At 42.1% G+C, this 21,215-nt stretch overlaps 1 protein-coding gene across 1 annotated transcript in view; it reads left to right on the forward strand.

Moving 5' to 3' along the window:
- pdgfc (platelet derived growth factor c) overlaps window positions 1-19,503 on the forward strand; it is a 44,047-nt gene extending 24,544 nt beyond the window's left edge. The window contains exons 2-6 of the mRNA XM_044041105.1: window positions 4,136-4,328; window positions 9,082-9,262; window positions 17,819-18,026; window positions 18,112-18,332; window positions 18,457-19,503. Coding sequence (XP_043897040.1) covers window positions 4,136-4,328; window positions 9,082-9,262; window positions 17,819-18,026; window positions 18,112-18,332; window positions 18,457-18,570 — 917 coding nt within the window. The 3' untranslated portion in view covers window positions 18,571-19,503. The remainder of the gene's footprint in view (window positions 1-4,135; window positions 4,329-9,081; window positions 9,263-17,818; window positions 18,027-18,111; window positions 18,333-18,456) is intronic.
- The last annotated feature ends 1,712 nt before the right edge of the window (window positions 19,504-21,215 follow it).

Consider the following 21,215-nt stretch of genomic DNA (forward strand, 5'->3'; position numbering starts at 1 on the left):
AGGATATTTGCGGACTTTTTTTTGGATTAAGTACGATTTTTGCCCGTGCATATTTCTTACCTGACCTTTTCATCGGGTCTTTTCATTCAGGCATCTTTTTTCTACTTTCCCGTCTTTAGCTGCAACATCGCATCTTCCGGTTACATCCTACGTTCAATTACAGTCATAACAAAGAGGAATTTAATCAATATTTATCAGATTCTCCCAAGGAATTATGTTACGGCGTGTGCCCTAAAAAGCAGACACACATACAATACGGCACATATTGAATGACGTATTGAAGATTCACATTTTTTCCTCCCCACATAATTAAATAAGTGTTTTATAATCCTGTACGTTCGAACACACACTAATGGGGATGTAATTAAAAACATGTCACTGTGATGGAAGGCCAAGCTCTAATAGCTTGAAAGCTATCGGCTTGTTTCCTCCTGAGCCAGCAAATGGATGTAAAGACAGTCAATCAAACCTTTGCACCTCAGATTAAAAGAGCAATCAGCTGTTCTCCTTTTATAATACTTACAATAACATCAAATAAATGTCGACTCCAGGAAGAAAAAGATTTATTTGAATAGTATTATGCTGTAATAAAAGTTGTAATCCTGACTAGAAAATAAATACTTTTTTATGTTGTTTTTAATACAATGTTTGATAGAATTTTTGTCCATGAGGAATGCAGGTATGATTTTGCAAACCAGGGTGGTTTTCCAGGGTCTGATGGTTCTCCCCTGGGGTCAAACTCCTCCACGGTTATGAAAGAGCCTCTTCATTGAGAAGTCATGCCTGGGCCTTGTTTTGCTTTGCATCTGGCACGCTGTCATGCAGGCTGTTCCCACCTGGCTCAGCACCAAACTGAAATGAAAACTTCAAAGTGAATCTGCAAACTGAAGTCATTTAAAAAAAAAGAAAAAAAAGAAAAGAAGACCGAAAAAAAAAGTGTAAGTGATGTTGTATCTAGTCAATCTGTTGACAGGCAGCATCAGTCAGGACACCACCGCAGACGGTCCACATGACATCGAGTAACATGTCGACAAAAAGGCAGGGAGAAGATCTGCTCACATTCCGGTTAACATCAAAAGTATGAAAAAGGCAGCTATTGCTGTTTATTATTGCACTCTGAGTATATGACATACCTTTAAAAAAACAGTGATTGTCCTGCAAGAAGGAAATAATCACTGCCAGGCACAAAGGGTTTCCAGGTTTTGGAGTGGGGGCATTTCTGGTGCATTTGGCTCTAGATAGAAAAATATTCAACATGTCGAGACGAGGGCGTTTTGGACCACATGTGTTTAAATGTGCCTTAAAAGTAAAAGTGATGGAATTCAGTTTCCGTTCTTCGCCAAATCCACATTTTGTCCTGATTTGAAAATATTAACAATACAATAAATATTTGTCCATAAACCGTCAATACCAAGACAAAAAAGTAACATTCTACCCATGAGTATGTTTGTGTTATTGTATGAGCACTTTAAAATAAAAAGCATCTGGTTTCTGTAGCTTTAGAAAAAGCCTTTTAAATGCAGGCCATTTTTCAATGGCCATTCATTCATTCATTCATTCATTCATGTTCTACTGCTTTATCCTCCACATGAGGGTGAGCATTTCGTGCCTGTTTTGTATTTTATTGAATTTGAAGTTTAAGAGAACACTCACTCAGAGTTACAGTATACACAACTTCACCATTTGCAGTTTTCTTGTTTTGAATCACGTCCCTCAGAGTCAATAACTTACTCATTTTTGTCTTCTTTCACCTGCAATCAAGGACACATTGTCTCAACATGGTTGTTCCACGTGTGACATGCACAGTCAGGGAAGGAGTGGCACTCTTGTCGCGTTCAGAGTGACAAACAGACCGTTCTGAAGTCAGTCTGCACAGATGTTGTTGTCCTTGGAAATATCTTGAGAGACTCAGACGTCCCACAGTGAGCGAGCGAATGGCACAAACCCAACCCGAGTGTGTTTTTGTTTCGACTGCAAGCAAATCACCTCAGGATGAATCACGCCGCTGCATGTGAATCATCCTCAAATCAAATTAACGGCAAACTAACGTGACGGAGCTCAACGTGTGCTTGGAATAGAAATGAGTCAATAGAAGTTGCGCTGGGGAAAACGGTTCCACCTTGTTTGTTTGCTGCAGTGAAAGACTTCCACTAGCACACTTCTCCTGAGCATATACTCTGACTGCTGGCTCCTAAGATAGTGAGACATATTGGATTGTTTTGTACTTAGTGATCATCAGTGGTGGTATGAAAATAAATAAAGCTCAAAGACAATCGAGGGCAGACTGAGGACAGTATAAATTCTAGTGTAATCTGTGAGGGGGAAAACACAAGCAGTGTATTGAGCCAGTAACAATTTGTAGTATGGGAATCTGTATAGGAGAGTTGACATGTGTAATTTGAACGCGTAATCGCGCATTGTCATCGCCTCTATCATGGCTCCTTTGCACAGCAGACTGGTGTAAAGAATCACATTAATGACGGTTAAGTACATGATTTCAATGGAGTGAGCCGAGGCTTCATTAAAATGAGCAACAACACCCGTGGTTTTCCTGTTAGAACACGTCAATAGAGCCCAATCATTTCATTCAAAACACGATAGGAGAAGATCAACCTTATATCAATTTGAGGTTTGCTACATAGTTTACTGACAGGGTAAGTCTACCATTGGTTCCAAGTATTTCCCCCGAGCTAAAAGAACTGTCTTAAAAGGAAAGTGTCTTTGGAAAGTGGTTGCTAACACCAATTCCTTGACTCTCCTTATTTCTCTGAGCAAGGCTCCTCCAACTCCCTCTCTCACAGGTGCAAGCTCCCATCTCTTGTATCACGTGAAAACTCTGCGGCCAAAGAAAGCACGCCCCCCCCCCCACTGACGAGCCGCCGCTGATGGAAAGTCATACAACAGGCTGCTGTCCGTTCCCAAGGACTTCCAGCTACTGTGAATTCCTATTTATCCAGTGAACCTGATAATGCCGGGTTCTCGCACGTCACTTGCCGTCTCACACGGTTTACAGTTGCGGAAAAGGGAGTTCAAAGTTTGAGAAAGTATATGATGTGATATGTGTGTCACCATTTCACAGGAAGAAAAGCAATAGCTGCAATACAAACAGTGAGGTTTTTTAGAGGCAGGAGAATGTCCACAGGATAATGTAATGTTTTGACATGTGTTTGGAATATAAAATAATATAATATAACAGGACGCTGGATTTAAACTGGACAAAATTAATTATTTATTTAATGTCGTCTTTAAACGCTGCGTGTGCATTCCAAAAAAAAAAAAAAAATAGGAAACCACAGACATTGTATTGTGTCGTTACATCTTGAAGCTATTTCCTCACTTACAGACGTTTCTGTACTTTAATTTTTTTTTCTCATTTTCCCACACTTTTATAACTCTGGGAAAAAAGCAGCTGGTCCCAGCATGTTTCCCAGTGCTCAGTATGGTTAGCATGTTCCTCCAACACCTGAAGATCCATCCATCCAACTTTAAATTGTGGATGAGAAACATTTAATTATTTAAAAAATGTTATCAGTGTCATAGATATTGGTATAAGTACATGACAGTGGTCAAGTTAGTAAACATTTACTTCAGAAGCACTTGTCGGTGATGTCTTTGCAATGATCGAGAGGCTCAGGTGGAAGAATAGCCCAACATTTCTTCTCCCAAAGACAACAGAGCATGATGATGGAGCCCTGAGGGACCGACTGACAAGCTTCATCACTGTGATTGAAACCCTGCAGTCACTGCTCCCAAAGGTTCTTAATGGCATTATGAGAGACCTGTGGTGAAACCTGAAACCCCTCAGGCCAGGTTACAGATGATTTAGATGTGGTAACAACTCTCAGTAAAGCCCTTTTACTGAATTTTCAAATATTTGTTTAGAGAAAATCCACGTGTGTGTGTGTGTGTGTGTTTCCACTGCTGTGAAGTGAACATTGGGAGTTACTTTACGGAGATAAAGAGTGGACATCCGGGTCCACCACAGAAGTAGGATAAAAATGCTCAGTGTTGGTTTTTGTTTTCCTTTAAACACATGTTAATATTGTAGGATGGGGTGGTGTGCTGACATTTGCGCTCTCTGAGTGTTTTCTCTACAGTTACCTGATGTATCTGTTGCTGTTTGCCTCTGTTCCAGGGGTGCAGGATTCCGAACAGGAGAAGATCATAACAGTGTCCGGAGAGGGGATGGTTCAGAGCCCAGACTTCCCACGTCGGTATCCCAGGAACATTGAGCTGACCTGGAGACTCGTGGCACCCAGCAACATGAGGATCCAGCTTACCTTTGATGAGAGGTTTGGACTGGAGGACCCTGAAGATGGTGTATGCAAGTAAGGACATGTGTCAATACTACACTGAGTGTAGATCTCAATGAAGGAATACACTTGATTTACAATGTTTGGTTTAGGAATGAGGATGTTTTGTGCTGATAGAAAACTCAAACCTGCTGCTTAATGGCAGAACATGTAGGTCAGGCATGTCCAAAGTACGGCCCGCAGGCAAATTATGGCCCTCGGTCAGATTTTTTACGGCCCGCAGCTCTAGTTTTATAATGTATTATTCATGGACTGGGACATAAAATCAGCCTCATCACCAGTCACGGGTCCGAAACCTGCCTGTGACAGACAGATTCATCCACTCATATTATGCTATTATGTTATTTGACTCCAGATGTGAAAGAAAGTAAGATTTGTTTTTAATTTTTTCACTCCTGTGTGGCTTAGATGTGGTTACATGGCCATTTAAAAACATAAAAACACCCCGGGGAAACTTGACAAGGTCAAATCTGGCCCTCTGATATAAGAAGTTATATTCCATTGTAACATTATTGATATATTTGTATTATTTTGTAAGATGTTCTGATACTGGTATTCTAGATTGTGAACACGATGTAGCTGGTCTTGTCTAAATAAAAACTGTTATTATAATTATAACAAATGAGCTTCTCTCAAAGTCAGAAGTGGTTCCCTAGTGGTGGTCTTCCTCGGTTAACGTGCCAGATTGATGTTGATCTGCGGGCACAGACGTGTCCTGCCTGTTTTAAAGATTTAGATTCAGAGTGTGACCACTTGTGAAATGAACTCTAGTGTGCCGGGGCAGCTCGTGAATATTAAAAACCCCAGCGATGGTGAGAATGATTCGTTTCTCCCAGGACACAGTGATGACATACAGTCACAGGCCGGCATATTTTACTACATGTGGTCGATATTTTTAGCTGCTCGTGTGATTGTTCTAAAAGATTTGCTGCATTCTCTGACTGGCAGCACATAAACACACGCACACACACTTCTATGCATACACTAGACGGTCCTGTATTTCACTGAGGAGCTCACTTTCAATTACTGCCTGGGGTCGCCTCTGTTTCCATTCAATATAAATGGGAATTCCAAGCCCCAGCAATCGATTTCCCCTCGGTGCTTTATGCTCAGTGCTCTTCTGTCAGTATATCACCACTGACTGTTTTGCACAGAGGAAGACTGGGATCTGGGTGGAGGGTGACCTCTCATGTTATTCCTGCAGAGCCCCCTAATGGATGGCAGGGTAAATAACAGCAGCAGTTTCCACAGAGCTGGCAGGGTTTGTGATGGGCATCATATCTTTGGGGAAGTTAAGTGGGGATAGAAAAGAAATATGAGCCCCTGAATCAAGTGTTCCTCTGTTCTACTGTTCCTGAGCATTTAATTACACTGATCAGTGATCAAAGAGATTCCATCTCTGATTCTGGTCTGTTACAGATTACAGCTGATTCAGTCAGCTTTGGAATGCAGTGTCCATGCCTCGGTGCCACGTTTTTACTTGATGTCAAATGTCTTCATCGGTCGTTGGCGGTGTGTGAACAGCATGTAGGAGTGAAGTATAGTGCAGGTAATTCGATCCCTCGAGCACAGCTCAGAGGTGGGCCCGGGTTCCTCTTGATGAATGAAGTTACTTTTGCTGTCAAAACCCCTGAGAGGGAAAGTTCCACAGAGGGGCAGGGTGCAGACTGACGACCTTTGTGTCGCCCTGCCTTCACAAGACCGCACTCGTCGGCGTCCTCGGGGAGAGGGGCAAGAGACAATAACAACATCCTTTTCCAGGGTCATGCGAGTCATCACCCTGTCCACCGCCCCAGCTCGCACATGAGTGAGCCGTGCCTGTTTTATTAAGAAGACACTGGAAATGATCTTTGCTTCTTATCTTTATCACCAAAAAGAACACGCCCTGCTCCCAAGTACGCGATTAAGAGTCACGGCTTTTAGTGGAGTTCAGAGAAGTAGTTGGAGAATATAAAAGTACGTGTTTTTTTAGGATTTTCAAAGCAAAAACAAAGCAGAAGCTCCACAGCAGCTCTGCAGCAGACACAATCCCTGTGTGAACAACAGACGCAGGAGAACTGCCATCACAAACTGCACATGCATCCGCCTTTGGCCTTTCCCGCACGTCCTCTTCATATTGCATCTCTGTTTAAATGTTTCATCGCACATTTCCCTTCATTTCTGGGCTGTTACAGCAGACACAGTGTCAGTGAAAGACTCCTCTTTACCCCAGTGACGGCGATAAAACACAACAGTGGTGGGAGAAGAAGTGTTTCAGGAAGCGAGCCTGCAGCGAGGAGTCTTTGCTAAGATGAGAGGAGGGCCTTGTCGTCCAAATGCTCATCTTTTATTCTGTTTGTCTGTGGCGTGATGAAAAGCATTCTTACCAAATCCACTGGAGGAGAGGAACATTGCAGAGGGATTGGTCGTGCTGCTGTTGGCATGGCAGCAGAGTCGTGCTCGACGGCTTAAAGATAGGGCTGTTCTCAGAGAGGCGTTCATGCTCTCTGTCTGAGAGAAGGGAGGACTTAGAAAACAGTGTTTGTGTTTCTAATCTGCAGCATCTCCATTCCTGATATTGTATCTATTAATAATGTACAAGTAGAAATCTACACAGGGAACTTTGTGAATATTAAACGCAGTTTCCTCGCAGCGTGCCTTTATATAAGACTGCCGTGTACGGCGATCGTGTACGTACAGCAGTATGTGTGTCAGTGGGAGAAACCGCTGATTGTGAGCACATGGCGATGTGTAATGATCAGGGCGTCCTGCATTATTGATGAGCCATCTGTCAGAGCTGTGGCGCTGTGTGAAGAGCTGATTTTAAGAGAAAGGAAGGTTTTTCTCTTCGTTGACCTCCATCAAAGAGCAGAAAGAAGCTTAACTGATATTTTCCAAATCTTCCAAAGCCGGCCGAGATTCATGAACAGTCTAATCTTCACTGAAAACGTCGATATGGTTTTACAAAATAACAGTTTCAGTTTTACTTTTCCTCCACCAATAGGTTTGTTTGTGCAGATTACAAACTTCCTGTATAACCTTCCAAATCAAAGGCAGCAAAGTCAGTAAATGTATCGACCGCACCGCCGCCGCCGCCACCGCCGACCCTCCCATTCAGTTTATTTAACATCAGAGAAAATCCATTTTTAGTCGTGCTCATGTCCCTCCGTGTTGTTTTATTGGAACCAGCTTGAACTGAATCTGTCAAGCTTGTGCAAAATGTAAACAATGTCCTTGAAATCCAAATATCCAAATTGGCAGCACTGAATGAGAGGTTAGCGTGCCTGTTTGACGCAAACGGCATAGTGATTAATCCCAGACTGTGAAGAGTCAGTGAAACAAGGCTGTATTGAACGCCACACAGCCGCTGCTTACACACACAGGTATAAATAATAAAGGCTGAACTCCTGAACTGCATGTCTTAAGTGCTGAGGTGGGTCAATGTTAGCCTTGGCAACACCGAAGGAGTCTGGAGTGCGGCCATGTGCTTCTGCACCTCATAATGTTTACTGGTGTTATGGGTTGGCAGGACAGCCAATGGAGAGAGACGCTCATGTGCAGTAATTACAGCTTTATAAAGTTTGTCTCCACAACCAGCAAAAAAAAATGCCCCAAATTAAATTTGTAATCATTCTGTTGAGTGTAAAAATCAATGCAAAATTAGATTAGAGCAAAACAAAGAATTCATTTAATAAAAAAAAAAGTGTCTCCTTTTATTTTTTCCAGATGCAATGTTTGTTTTTCAGCCACTGATAGCTTTTATCGATTGGTATGTTTATTCCAATTACATGGATTATTGGTGTGGTCGCTCAGGGAGGCCCGCCGAGAATGACAATGGCTGAAGTTGACAAATAAAAGTCAAACTGTTTGCAAATTGCTTAAATGTCCTGAAAACTACCACCGTATATCAATTCATATTTCATCTTTTCAAATGATTTTATCCACATTGATTCACGGCGGCAAGAGGCCGCGCAGCGCACAGCAGTCATGTCATTTTAATGATTTACAAGAGGAGCGTGGACGGTACGAGACACGCGGCTTTCCCACAGGCAACACACATGCAGCAGTACAGCAACCTCGGGGTTTAATTAATTAAGACTGTATTTCACTGACAACATGCAGTGTCAGTGTAACAGGCCTGTCAGAAGACTGCGGCAGCGGACATTAACCACGAGAACAGCTGCACATGCAACCAAGCAGCGGAGATTTGTCTTCAGTTCTCTGTGATTCATTTAATTCAGGCAATAAATAACATGGGACGAAGCTCATCTGTCGCCACTGAGATACTGTAACCTGCTGACATTAAAATGACATTTCATTTATTTATTCTATTTTTATTTTAAGGACAATAAACCTTCATTTCCCTGGGCAGCTTTATTTGTAAAGACAAATATCATATCAACCTTCAGTTTAGCGAGGCAGAGCTGCAGAATGAAAGACCACAGCACATATTATATTAAAGCTGCTGCTGACAGACTTAGCGAGTGAAGGGAAGATTAAAACAGCATCAGCAGACGTCTATATGTCGGAAGCTGTGATGTAACGTGGATGATTTGATTTCATGATAATAAAACACAATCAATGAAGTGATGTCTTTAGGCCCATTCATACTTTATGAGGCTCTATGAGGTCACCCTTTAATTACACGTGCATGCTGCAGGTATACAGTCTGGACAATATTTTGTAGTGTGCCCCCTGGTGGACATGTGTTACAGCAAGTATAAGTGACTTATTTAAGCAGCTGGTACATCTTCAGTAATCTTTTATCTGCATTTTCTCATCCCTCCAGGTACGACTTTGTGGAGATAGAGGATCTGAGCGAAAAGGCCGTCCTGGGTCGCTGGTGCGGGTCACAGTCAGTTCCAACTAGTCAGACATCCAAGGGCAGTCAGATCAGGATCCGCTTCATCTCCGACGAGTACTTTCCCTCTGAGCCGGGATTCTGCGTGCGCTTCTCCCTCCTGCCTGTGGTAAGCACACTTATCAACGGCCAGGATTTGAACAAATGTGCTCTGAGAGCAGATGTGCACTTAGCTGCCGTATCACTACCCTGCTTCTGTCTCCGACCTCGGGGAGGGTGCACGCGGTGCACGGATGGCGCTCCACGCCGGGCACAGATTCTAACTGTTGCATAACATGGTGTCTTCGTTTGCAATCGTCCATCCCTGCGTCCGTGTCCCCTAATGCTCTAAACCGTCCCTGGGGAGATATTCTGCTTGAGCGCTGTGAAACATCTGGCACTGTATGGTTTTATGTTTTAGTTGCACTGATATCAGGACCACCGTAAAGCATCTCTTACATACACATAAATAACATGTCTGTAATCCTTGCAGTGGAGCCTCTGTATACAGTATGCAGCAGACTCAGTGTATTTAAGTGTATTTATTCAAAGTGGTATAAATACTTCAAAAGTATTTATTTGAAGCTGTAGTTGTAGTCCGGGGCAACCGTGGTTTCCACCTATACGTGGAAACCTTAACTTATCCTCTCTCTCTACATCTTGTCAGATAAATCTGACAGACAAAGGCGACTCAGTGTCACTCGACACTGAAATGGAGAAAATAAATAGCTTCACGTTGACAATAGAGTTGCTCTGACCCCCCGAGGGGGATTCTTTCATTCATGACCCCGGAGATGAAAGTAGGAATTAAGAGATAAAAGTGCACCGTGTCGCGCCGATTTCCCGTCTGATTCGTTTTCTGTCTTTTTTGTCACATACAGCAGCTTAGTGATAATACCCTCCTTTGTGTGTCTGTGCACCTCACAAAGATGCTGCTGTCTGATCACCTCTATATAAGTTACTGTCTTTAGTGTTGAAACATAATGTAACTTGTCTTTCTTTCTGCAGTTTCCTGATAGTTCTGCCTTTCACGCTTCTGTGCCTGTAATGGGGAATTTAATCACTCCTTTCATCTTTGTTCCCCATTCACTCCTTCGATTTTTTGGAAGGTATTTATCAAATAAAACATATATATATATGAGTGCGAGCTATAGTTAGAATCATAAGGTGCAGCACAGTATTTGTCAGAGCGTAAGTGAGAGCCTTTTACATGATGAGTCAAAGGGCGCTGGAACAAAAGTATTGTTAATTATTGAAGTGGGGGACGATCTTAACACTTCAGCATACCAAGACGTCTCGGACAATGCCGTGCTTCCATATTTGTGGCAACGGTTCACAAAGCAACGACTAACGAGACACGCTTTGACGAGTTCACTGTGGAAAACCCTGACCTCAACCCTATCGAGCACCTTTTGGGATGAACTGGAACCGAGATTGCGAGCCAGTGTCATCAGTGTCTACCTCATAAATGCTCTACAGAATAGGAAAGAGGAAAGTCTTCCAAATATGGAAGGTGCTATAGCTGCAAAAGGGAACCAATCCATACTAAAATCCTGTTTGATTACTTCATTACAGGTCCAAATAGTGTATTTCCCAATGGTAAATACACAGGAAGAGCATGCGTGGTTTGAACTGCCAGACCTAAATGTTCCTTTGCTGTTTTACTTTTGTTGTTTTTTATGTTTTTTACAATGCAAATCTCATGTTTGCATTGACTCTGTCTGTAATCTCATCAGTCGAAACATCTGTGTTGCTTTTGGTGCGGATGCATCGCTAGAACTGAACTTAAATTTGTAGTCGACCCCTGGAGCAGTCCGGCTTCCCAGTGTAAAGTTCAAATACCTGGAAATTAAGACACACACACACACACAAGGGAATCCCTTCATCCCTGTTTCTCTGACACAACTGACAAAATCCCAGAGATAAACTCAAGAGGCAACGGCCATGTTTTAACCTGTCATGTTTTAGTTCTGTTCATTTGCTTTACAGAAACACTTATTAATCCCTTACGGCCTGCAGCACTGTGAAATCTGACAAGCACAATAGGCAACTGAGGTCACTGACAGTGATTTGTATTTTACTTCTTTACTTTCTCAGCATCTGAAGCATTTTTTTCTTCTTTTTTTATCCGTGCTTTGTTTCTTAGATAGATAAATCGATAGAAAGATCATTTATTTCAAACATGTTAGTATAAACTTAAATGTTCCTACTCCATACGCCCTTAAAACACCATAAATATTATTGATATGGATTGAGCAACACATCAGGTTAACCTCTATATAAAATGTACACAGAGATTTCAGCCATGCACTTGTACATATACTGCCCCATTGATTCCAAATCAAGGAAAAGAAATATAGAGGAATAAATCTCAAGAGGTGCAACAAATATTATATGTAATAATTTTAGCATTAGACGTTGACAGGACAAATTAGACAGAAATATGAGCCTTTTTCTTCCATTTCACACCTCATAAATTTAAATTTAAGTCTACAGCTGCCAATTTTTGAAGTATGAAAAGACAGGATCAGCTCTTGACACTTGACTGTAACTGATACTAAAGCAAATTTTGGTTGGAAACAATATCCAGCCCTATCAGACATGTATTAGTTATTACTTTAATAAAAAATATATAAGATTTTGTGTTTGATATTCAGTATTTCCTTTGGGGATTAGGGAGGTTTATAAATAAACCATTAGAAAATCCTGATCACATGCAGCCAGTGAGGCTGTGCTAATGTTTTCCAGATTTCAACAACATTCTATATATATATATATATATATATATATATATATATATATATATATATATATATATATATATATATATATATATATATATATATATATATATATATATATATATATATATATGAACCTTTTTGGGAAAGTCTTACGAGAAAGATTTACAGGGAAATTTAGGCTTAATGTAATTACTTACACCTGACTACTGCGTGACACAACATGAAGCAGAGTTTGTGTTTCATTCCCACTCCAAAAGGTGCGGAAACCGTGAGGTGTTGGGGGAGAGGAAGCTTTGGCCTCTGAACGTTCCGTCTGGCTTCCCTTTGAACCTTCCACTAACAGAGGAGGAGCACGCTAGAACAGCAGCCGCTCTGTGTTTCCTCTGTGGTCGACCAGCAGCTACTGAAACCCTGTGCCACGCAGGGGCCAGCACTTTAGTTTATATTTAAACAAGCAATAATTCCTCCCCACCACTTCCATGGAGTGGAAGGGGGAAAAAAAAATAAGACCCGGTCTGTAATTCACAGGAAGGAGATTTTAGGGAAAGCAAAAGGGCTGAGGCAAAGAGGTTGTTAAAACATAGAAGAGAGGGAGCCTGTTGACCAGAGCGTGAGGAGTGTTGAGTGGCGGACGTTCTGGGTTAAGGAGCAAACAAGACACGCATCATTGTCTCTGTGAGGTCCATGATTAAACTCACACGCGTTGGCATGAAGATCACTTCGCTGAGCTCTGTTTGTTTTAACTGATTGAAGAAACACTCTCAGGGGCGTAAATCAGTCCCGTTATGTTTTGACTGCAAAACAATCCGAACTCTCTTGGACTGAAACTCAAGTTAAAGCAAATGTTAATGACTGGCAAAGTCGTGCAGGAGTCTTACTGCTGGCATGATGAAACCCGGGGTCTGTTATTATAGCAACCTCAATTGCAGCGTGTGGCGCGTAGTGAGAGGAAAAAACACTTTTTTTCACAGACAACAGGCCCCGTTGCTTACTCAGAGCTTTCTTTTTGCAGGGAAGTGGTTTGCAACTTCATGCGAAAGAGAATATATTGTTTTCCAGCGCTCTCCCAAGAAGCTATTTCAGAATTGTCATCTCAACATAGTTCGCTGAACCTGTCATTTTAGGCACCAGAAATAAGATCATGTGGTCGTGCTCTATAAGAACAAAGAGTGTTGGAAACAAGGTAATCACAGCCTGAACACGAGGTTATTTTTCAGAGAGGGGCTCCGAGAGTTCAGTCATGATAAGAGATGTTAGAAAAAAAACAACAAATCACATCAGAGCATACTTCCACTGTAACGCTGCTGCATATGCAGGCCTGTCAAATGAAGTTGGTTGTGTATTGGGACATGGGACATGGGAATGCAAAGCTGGCAAAAGGGTCTGAAAACAGCTGATTCATAGCCTTTTTTTTTTATTTAATTGACTTTGGGCTGTTTTATTGATGTTTTGTTTGTGACAGCAGACACTAGACATCAGTCTCCCTCCATCACACAGACTAATGGTATGTGCAGTAAAATATTAATTGTTTTTTTGTTATTTATAGTAAATTATAAATACCAGTGATCCGGAATCTTTTATTGTTTGTTTGTCTGACTTACTGCACATGGTAAAAAAAAAAAATATCAAAGAGGTAAAGACAGATTTATAAGAATAAAATACATCTTCATTGTCTAAACCCCATGGTTCTCAAACTGTGGTACGTGTGCCTCCAGTGGTACGCGAGCTTCCTCTGGTGGTACTCGGAGGAATCGAAGGTTGTAATCATATGTAAAAATACATTTTAAATTTCACGTTGTCATGTTGTGAATCCTCTTCAGCCAAATCTGACCTTGCGACACTTTCACCGCACAGTTGCTTGTATTTACATTTGGATTCATTTGGACGTTCTTTCTCCTTTAAAAATCTGTGCTCTTGCCAATGTTTGAGCGTCTGGTTTAGGAACAATAAGCAGCTCTGCACATGCTGCTGAGCTTTTTTTCTGAGGTTTCCATACTGGTAGACACTGGATGCAGCAACAGGACCAGGACCTGGACCTGGGCTGACCTGGGGGCTCAGTGTGCCAGGAAACATCTCTGTTGTATTTAAATTAAAATGCGAGTATTTGCTGATAAACACATCACACCCACTAATGATTGGTCTGTATCGTCATGGAATTTTCTGAGTAACTTCTTAGGACAGCATTCAGGTTGTTGATGCTAAAGGCAAACGGTTAAAGGGAATATAATTAGTCTCATGATCATTGAATTTGACCTTAACACACAGTACAACCAGAGAGTTGTCTTTTTGTCTAGATCTGGGGAGGGGGGGGGTCTACCTTCAAAATAGCCTTTGATAGGGCATTGACTAGTAAAAGTAAAAAAAAAACCTTAGAATAAGACTTTTATATGTACTTGTACAGTACATGTATCGCGAAGGCTCAGCCTTAGAGATACAATGAGAAGCTTGGACATCTAAGGCTCCTCCTCCACGTGGAGAGGAGCCAGCCGAGGTGGTTTGGGCATCTGGTTATGTCCTTTCCTCGGGGGCCGACCGAGGACACGCTGTTAGGATTATGTCTCTCGTCGACCCAGACCTGGATAAGCAAGCTGGAATGGAATGGAAAGGATGTACTTTAAGCAAGGGCCTTGCTTTTTGGAGGCCGCCATGTTGTGTCGCTATGTTTCTACAGCAGCCTGAAAGGACACAGTAAAATAGTTGTGAACGAGTGGTAACATCTCACCATAAAAGCATGAGTGGAGGAGTCCTCCATTTCCTGCAATCTCTCCATTAGATGTCACAGACCAGAAATAAAAGGCAGTGACTGAAACCTGCAGAATCAGGGCCAGTAAGTACAAGAGTCGCGCTTACCTGAGAGTTTGCAATAAAGATTTGAACGTTATCAACAATCTGCTTTCATCACTCAGTGATTGCTATAGCGACAGCATGTTTAGCAAAAGGTACATATACAGTAGTGTTGCTTTAAATGCCAAGTGTACTTGCACCTTGATTACCATCATCAGGGTGGATATTTCAGGTTGGCAGAAAGAGCTCTTTCACTTTAGATGTTGTGTGTGTGAGCAGCTCGTTGTGCAGCCACCTATGCGGGTGCATTTCTTACCTAACAATCACCGACTTCAGGCTCGGTTGTTGGTGGTCAAAAGGGCAACAGATTTCTGTAATGCATCATTAATAACCCTCGACCGCGCCTCATCTTCAGATGGATGCCTGTGCGACGGGAAAAACACGGGCTGTGTATGAGAAACACGACAACAGCGTCAGTGTGAAACCAGCAGACGCTTGCGTTGCCACTTTGATGTGGCTCTTTGTGAGTTAGTTATGTTGATGAGAAACAGTTTTCCAGTGTCTGGGCCCATCAATCTGCCGCCCTCAATCCGTCAATATCTACAAGAGAAGTGAATCCTTTGTGGAGCTACCAACTCTGAAGGCCTTGTGAATCATACCCAACGATGCGTCTGTGAGTGTCGATCTCTTGACACAGAGAGCATTTTAAATGTGGTTAAAGTTAGTGGTCCATTATGGAACCAGAGTTTTTTCGGCATTTCTTAAACGGACGCTCTCATCTGCTACTTAAACTTTTATTTACACCCAGCTTCATGCGCCTCCAAAGGATTGCTTGGCGTCCCCATCAGAAGCTGAGCTTGCAGAGCGCTGCTAATCGAGGGAAGGGAGTGCTGCGCCCGTCAACATCCTCTGCTCTGAGAACGGACCGTTTCATTTCACTCTTACGTGCACTTCGCCGGTGCTTTATGACCTGGGTCCTGTCTGGATGAATTTTTCTTTCACATTTGTGTCTGTTTATCACAGTCGGTGCCAAATAAACCAAAGATGTGCTTAGTGGTTTATGAAGGCAGCCTCATTAGAATGAGTCAAATCTGTGGCATGAGCACAGCTGTGCATCAGCTGTGTTTTTGCAGCCTGTGGTGGAGCCATGTCAAACCACTGGCAGCTCATGTGTATACCAATGGGACTTGGATTCGGGGCAACTTGGATGGATTCACGCTGTCAGTAAATCTTTGGGGTGTTTCTTGTGTTCCACCTTTTATTCGGTGACGACCATATTTACTCAGTAATGGTGTCTCTGACTAAGTTGGACAATATTAATCATACTGTTGATTTAAAAAGAGGGCATTGGTCTGATGATGATGTTTACCTGAGATGCTAAAAGAATGATCTTTTTCCACTTTGAAGCTGTAGTGGGTAAATTTTAGATATTTTTGTTGATATTTTTCTGCCTCAGTTTGGGCTTTGTGAACAGAAGTGGGGAAAGCATTGGTGGTATGCTGCAAGCAATACTATCAGACCTGTCTGAGAGAGCTTTTGGGTGTTTTCACTGGCAGCACAAGACACGTTTACTTAGCAGAACGACTGGCTTTAACTGCACAGGGGACACTTCTCTGTGCTTTCAGTCGGACTTCAACCTATGTTGCTTTTGTCTCCGTCTGCCTTGACAAAAAAACATGGGTCATTGTCTGTGTGCAGTTCAGTAAAAGTGTATATAATGCTGCTAAAGTTGGAATACTCCATATTTCTTAATCTCATTTGTCAATGAGTTTGTGTAAACATGGTCGACGTGGCAATGGGTTTTACTCTCTGCATTCTTGTGAAAAGTATAATTACATAAGTGTCATGGCAGCCATCTTTTATCCAAGTGTTTTTATAACACCATGTGTAATAAATCTTAGGTAGTAACCTGTAAATAGGAATCTTACCACAAATCCTCGTTATGTCAGAGCGTTGGCGTCTAATAAAAGGAAAACTTTTGCTCCTCTAAGCCCCAATTCTCTCTAGATTCCTCTCCAATTCTTCACCGTAAGTCATCAAAGTGAAAGTATACGGCTTCCTGGAACCATTTTAACCCCCCTTTTCAAACGTTGCTGCCTCCCAACCTGCTTCAAAACCCAGCTGCCAGAAGCTGATGTTTTCAGTGTTCCACAAGCTGCATGGTTTTTTGTTTTTTTTGTAAGTGTCACAATGGTGCTTTCCACCTGTCAGTCACTAAAGATTAGAGAGACCCAGTGAGCTGACGTGTTGGACAAACGTGGCATCGCAGGACTGAAAGGTTTAACAGATTAGCCTCTTCTCTTGTGGGAACCAAACACCCCAGGTATCAGTCTACTTTTGACTGCTCACTGTAGCCTGGAGACATCGGAGCTTTAAACAAATAATATCTGTTGCCTACAGGAGCTACAAGGGACATATGCTGTTATGCAAAGTGGGCAAAGCAGCTGTCAAAGATTTTCTTGAAAATAAAATTGATATTCCTTCACATTAACCATTTTAGAGCTGCATTTCATGGCTATTTATAGAGCGTATTGTTGGCGTCCCATCCTAAAATGAATAATATTTGACTCAAACAACCCTACTAATAGGGAAAAATGAGCTGCAAGGCCAGTATTTTATTAAAAATTGTATTTCCTTGTGTAAAAGAATGGGTTCTCTGCTCCTTCTTCATAGTCAGGTGGGATTGATTCACAATAAGTCTGTCCATGATTACCAACACATCGAGTTTAAATTGGGTCCGAGCTGCCCTGGGCTGTCACGTCTCTGTTTAATTCAGCTCAGATCCAAACCACTGTAGCATTTAATGAGCCTGAACCCAATATAAAGCCTGTTTTGTTTGTTTTTTTATGTAAACTGCACCATTGCAGAGTCAATTTGTCCCTTCGTCTGTGTATTTTCACACAAAAACACACCGTGTTGATTTTGTTGCATTAAGAGTCAATCACATGTCCAGCAAAAGCCAAAAAGGTACATCTAGTGTAACATTTTGTGTAAATGACGTGTGTGTTTCTTTTTTGAAAACATTTTATTCCACAAGTGTGTGGTTTGGGTGCACAAGAAGGTCACGAAAAAGGAAACAAACCGGCAAAGAAGTGCTGGTGTTAGAATTTGATTAGAGTGTGGCGAAGAATGACCTTGTGTTTCATGTTTTCCTGCAGAGTGCATCGGGTCCTGAAGTTCCCGCAGTCCTCACCCCATCCCAGCAGGACATTGAGAATCTGTCAGAGACCGTGGCAACGCTGAGCACTGTGGAGGAGGTCATGAAGTACTTGGAGCCGGAGCGATGGCAGCTGGATATGGATGAGTTGTACAAACCTACATGGCATGTGCTGGGGAAATCTTTCATTCATACTAAAAAAGCCAGAGGTATGACATTTTTAAAAAAGGAGGGCCAGAGTACTGAGTGATATTCAAGCCTGAGGTAATTCATCACTTTTCTGTGTTTCTTAAGGAGGGGTTGATCTCAACCTGTTGAGAGAGGAGGTTCGACTGTACAGCTGCACTCCGCGGAACTTCTCCGTGTCCTTGCGCGAGGAGCTGAAGAGGACAGACGCCATTTTCTGGCCCAGCTGCCTCCTGGTGAAGCGCTGCGGTGGAAACTGTGCCTGCTGCTCTCAACGCTGCTACGACTGTCAGTGTGTTCCCACCAGAGTCACAAAGAAATACCACGAGGTACAAACAAACATACAAATATCAACACAACATTGAAATTGTAAAGATATTCCATGAAGGAGCTCTTGAGATGCTGTGTTCAGTGATGTCCAGCTGTTAATTCAGGCCTCCTTGTTTTTGGCAGGTCCTGTTGTTGAAACATCGAAGCGGTGGGAGAGGCCTGCAGAAGTCGATGACTGATGTGTCCTTGGAGCACCACGAGGAGTGCGCCTGTGTGTGTAACGATGACTGGGACTGACCTCAGACATGTGTAACAGCTGCCACTGGAATCACACAGGATGTTTACATACTTCTGCCACTGTTGCAACATTCTGTGTCTCGTCCTCTTCCGCTGGGAGCGAACAAGATTTCCCCTTTTTATCCTATTGTCCTTTTGCTAATTGGATGGGGCCGAAAAAGACTGGAATCTAATGAAACTTCTGAATTGATTTGACTGCTGTGGAATACCAATGGAGAGCATTTTTTTAGAGAGACAAGAAGTTTGCTGGAGCAGATCTGGACTTTTACATCTGTGCCCTGAAGCCTATTTTCTTCAGCCCCGCAGAGATAAGAGCACAGAGGTGTTTTTTGCCTCTTCTTGTTTTTGAGGTCTTTGTTTTTTGGGCAGATAGTGTCGTGGAAAATGGGAGCTTCTTTGTTCAAGCACTAGCTCCAGCTGCCTTATTCCATCTGCTTCTTTATTATCGCCACCAAGGCAGAGAAAGGTGCTCGTTTCCCTTTTGCTCTTTCTCTTGTTTTACAGAAAATAATGTGTAATATGTGCCTTGTGTGTAAATATTTGCATGTCATTTCTGCCTTTTCAACCAAAGATGCTCAAGGAGAGAGAGATAAAAGTTGCACATGCAGAACTGGCTGGGTGTTGTTTATGACAGCGCTCCCTTCAAAACATTGCAGCAATAGCTTCAGGAATACTTAGTGTCAGTTGTTTGTATTCAATATTTATTTGTCTATTGAAAGGGATTTTGTTTTTGCAACATGTTTTACTGTGTAGTCGTTTTTTTTGCATTTTCATTGTAAGTCCTTTTACATTTTCATCGTGTCATGGATATTTTTCATTTTCACTATGCCTTTGTCTATGCCATTTTCTGTAAGTTATTTATCTCTACTTTTGCAACCGCCGTGTGTGCATTTCATTGTACCGACCACCAAAAATAAAAGCTTCCATTTTCAATCGGAGTGTCGTAATTAGGACCGGTGAGCAAAGAAGACGGTGTCGAAAAATGACACTTTTGTATGGACCAGAGCTCTAATAATAAATGCACAAATGAGTTGTGGTGCAGTCACACCAAAAATGAGGCACAATAAGTTTCATACTTCATCAACACGCAAAAGCTGCACCATTCCCTCAGAACTTATGTGACACAAAGGTTGCAGAAGCCAATCAGCTCTAAGATTGGGACAAAATGGTGGAAAGAAGTATCCTCCACCTCGGTTTAAAAAAACAACATCAAGTCTGTGGTCTTTTTAGCCAAAAAAACGTGATTCTTTGAGAGTAAAGCTGGAGTGTTGGCTTCACTTGAACTCTTTGACCTGAGCTAAACTACCACAAAACTCATCAACCCAAGTGGAACATCATTATAACACATATTGTACAGTATAAAGAATGTCCAGAACTTTGAGCCTTCAGAAAATGACATTTGTGAATTTAAGGGGGAGTGTTCAAATGGAATCTCAAACCCAATTTAAATGCAGCAAATGAATTCATATTTATATTCAGGTTTTCTGATGGAGGACACGGCATACAAATAATTTCGCATAATTTTTCATGTTCACAAAGACCAAACAGAGGCAGAAAAATAGCATCAGAGATGTCAAAACTCAAGTACTGCAGCTTTCGCGTGAGCGGCACATATAGAAGACAATCTTTTAGAGTCGATCCCTTGCTGTGTATTCAGGATTTTATACCGTCTATACCGTCCCATTTGAATAAATAGTGCCGGTGTTATTTTTAAAAACCTAATAGGAAGCACTTCTCTTTTTTGTTTGAACCACAAGCTCCTTATCAGACAGTGTGCAGTGTTGTTCACTCTACCTCCTCAGCCATCAGGTCACCCAGGAGGAGGTTTTCATTTGTCCATCTCACGCTGCTGTCCTGGCCAATTATTCTGATCTAATGTGCAGCCTGGCAGCCATGTGTGGTGACGCCAGATGCTACTGTATAAACACACCGGCTCCCAGTGTGGTTTGTAGAATAAACAGACTGCTTTCCTTAGCCGGTGCTGTGTTACTTTGCAGAGGAAACCTCAACGCACTGGCACATGATGTGAGACGGCGTAGGCAGTCGCTCTGGTTTTCTCGTGCATTAGCGTACATGAGAGTGTGTGTGAGGATGTGACCGGTCCAGCACTTGACGCCTCCGCCCCTTCACCCACACGACCCACTGTTGCTGTGAGACCAAAAGCAGCCTGGGTCGGGTTAGACCACAGCATCATTGAGCAATTAAAAAAAAGTCTCTACTGAAACACAATAAAAGTATATTTTAATTTATTTTGTCTGAGGAAAAACAAACTCTTAGCAACCAGCTGGTATAAGCTCTTATGACCTGGTTCTTAAAAGAACATCAGTGTTTATCATGCATTCAGATGCTCCTTGAATGGTACATGTACTCTAGGTGCTTCAAAGTTACTATTCCACCACCATTATATGCAGGATTTGTGCGAAGGATCACAGTCACAATTTTTCTAAAAGTCTGTGCATCACAAAAAAGTACAAACAGTATTTTAACAAAATATTTTACAGCACAGGATCTTAAGCCCTCTAGTGCTGCTGCTGTTGCTGCTGCTGGAGGAGGAGGAGGAGGAGGAGGAGGATGATACTTCCTCAGACTGAAGACCTTTTCTAAATAAGCAACAGTATCAGTCATTTTTACAGCAGACAGCAACA

This window comes from Solea senegalensis, linkage group LG12 (assembly GCF_019176455.1).
Source record: "Solea senegalensis isolate Sse05_10M linkage group LG12, IFAPA_SoseM_1, whole genome shotgun sequence".
Classification (NCBI taxonomy): domain Eukaryota; kingdom Metazoa; phylum Chordata; class Actinopteri; order Pleuronectiformes; family Soleidae; genus Solea; species Solea senegalensis.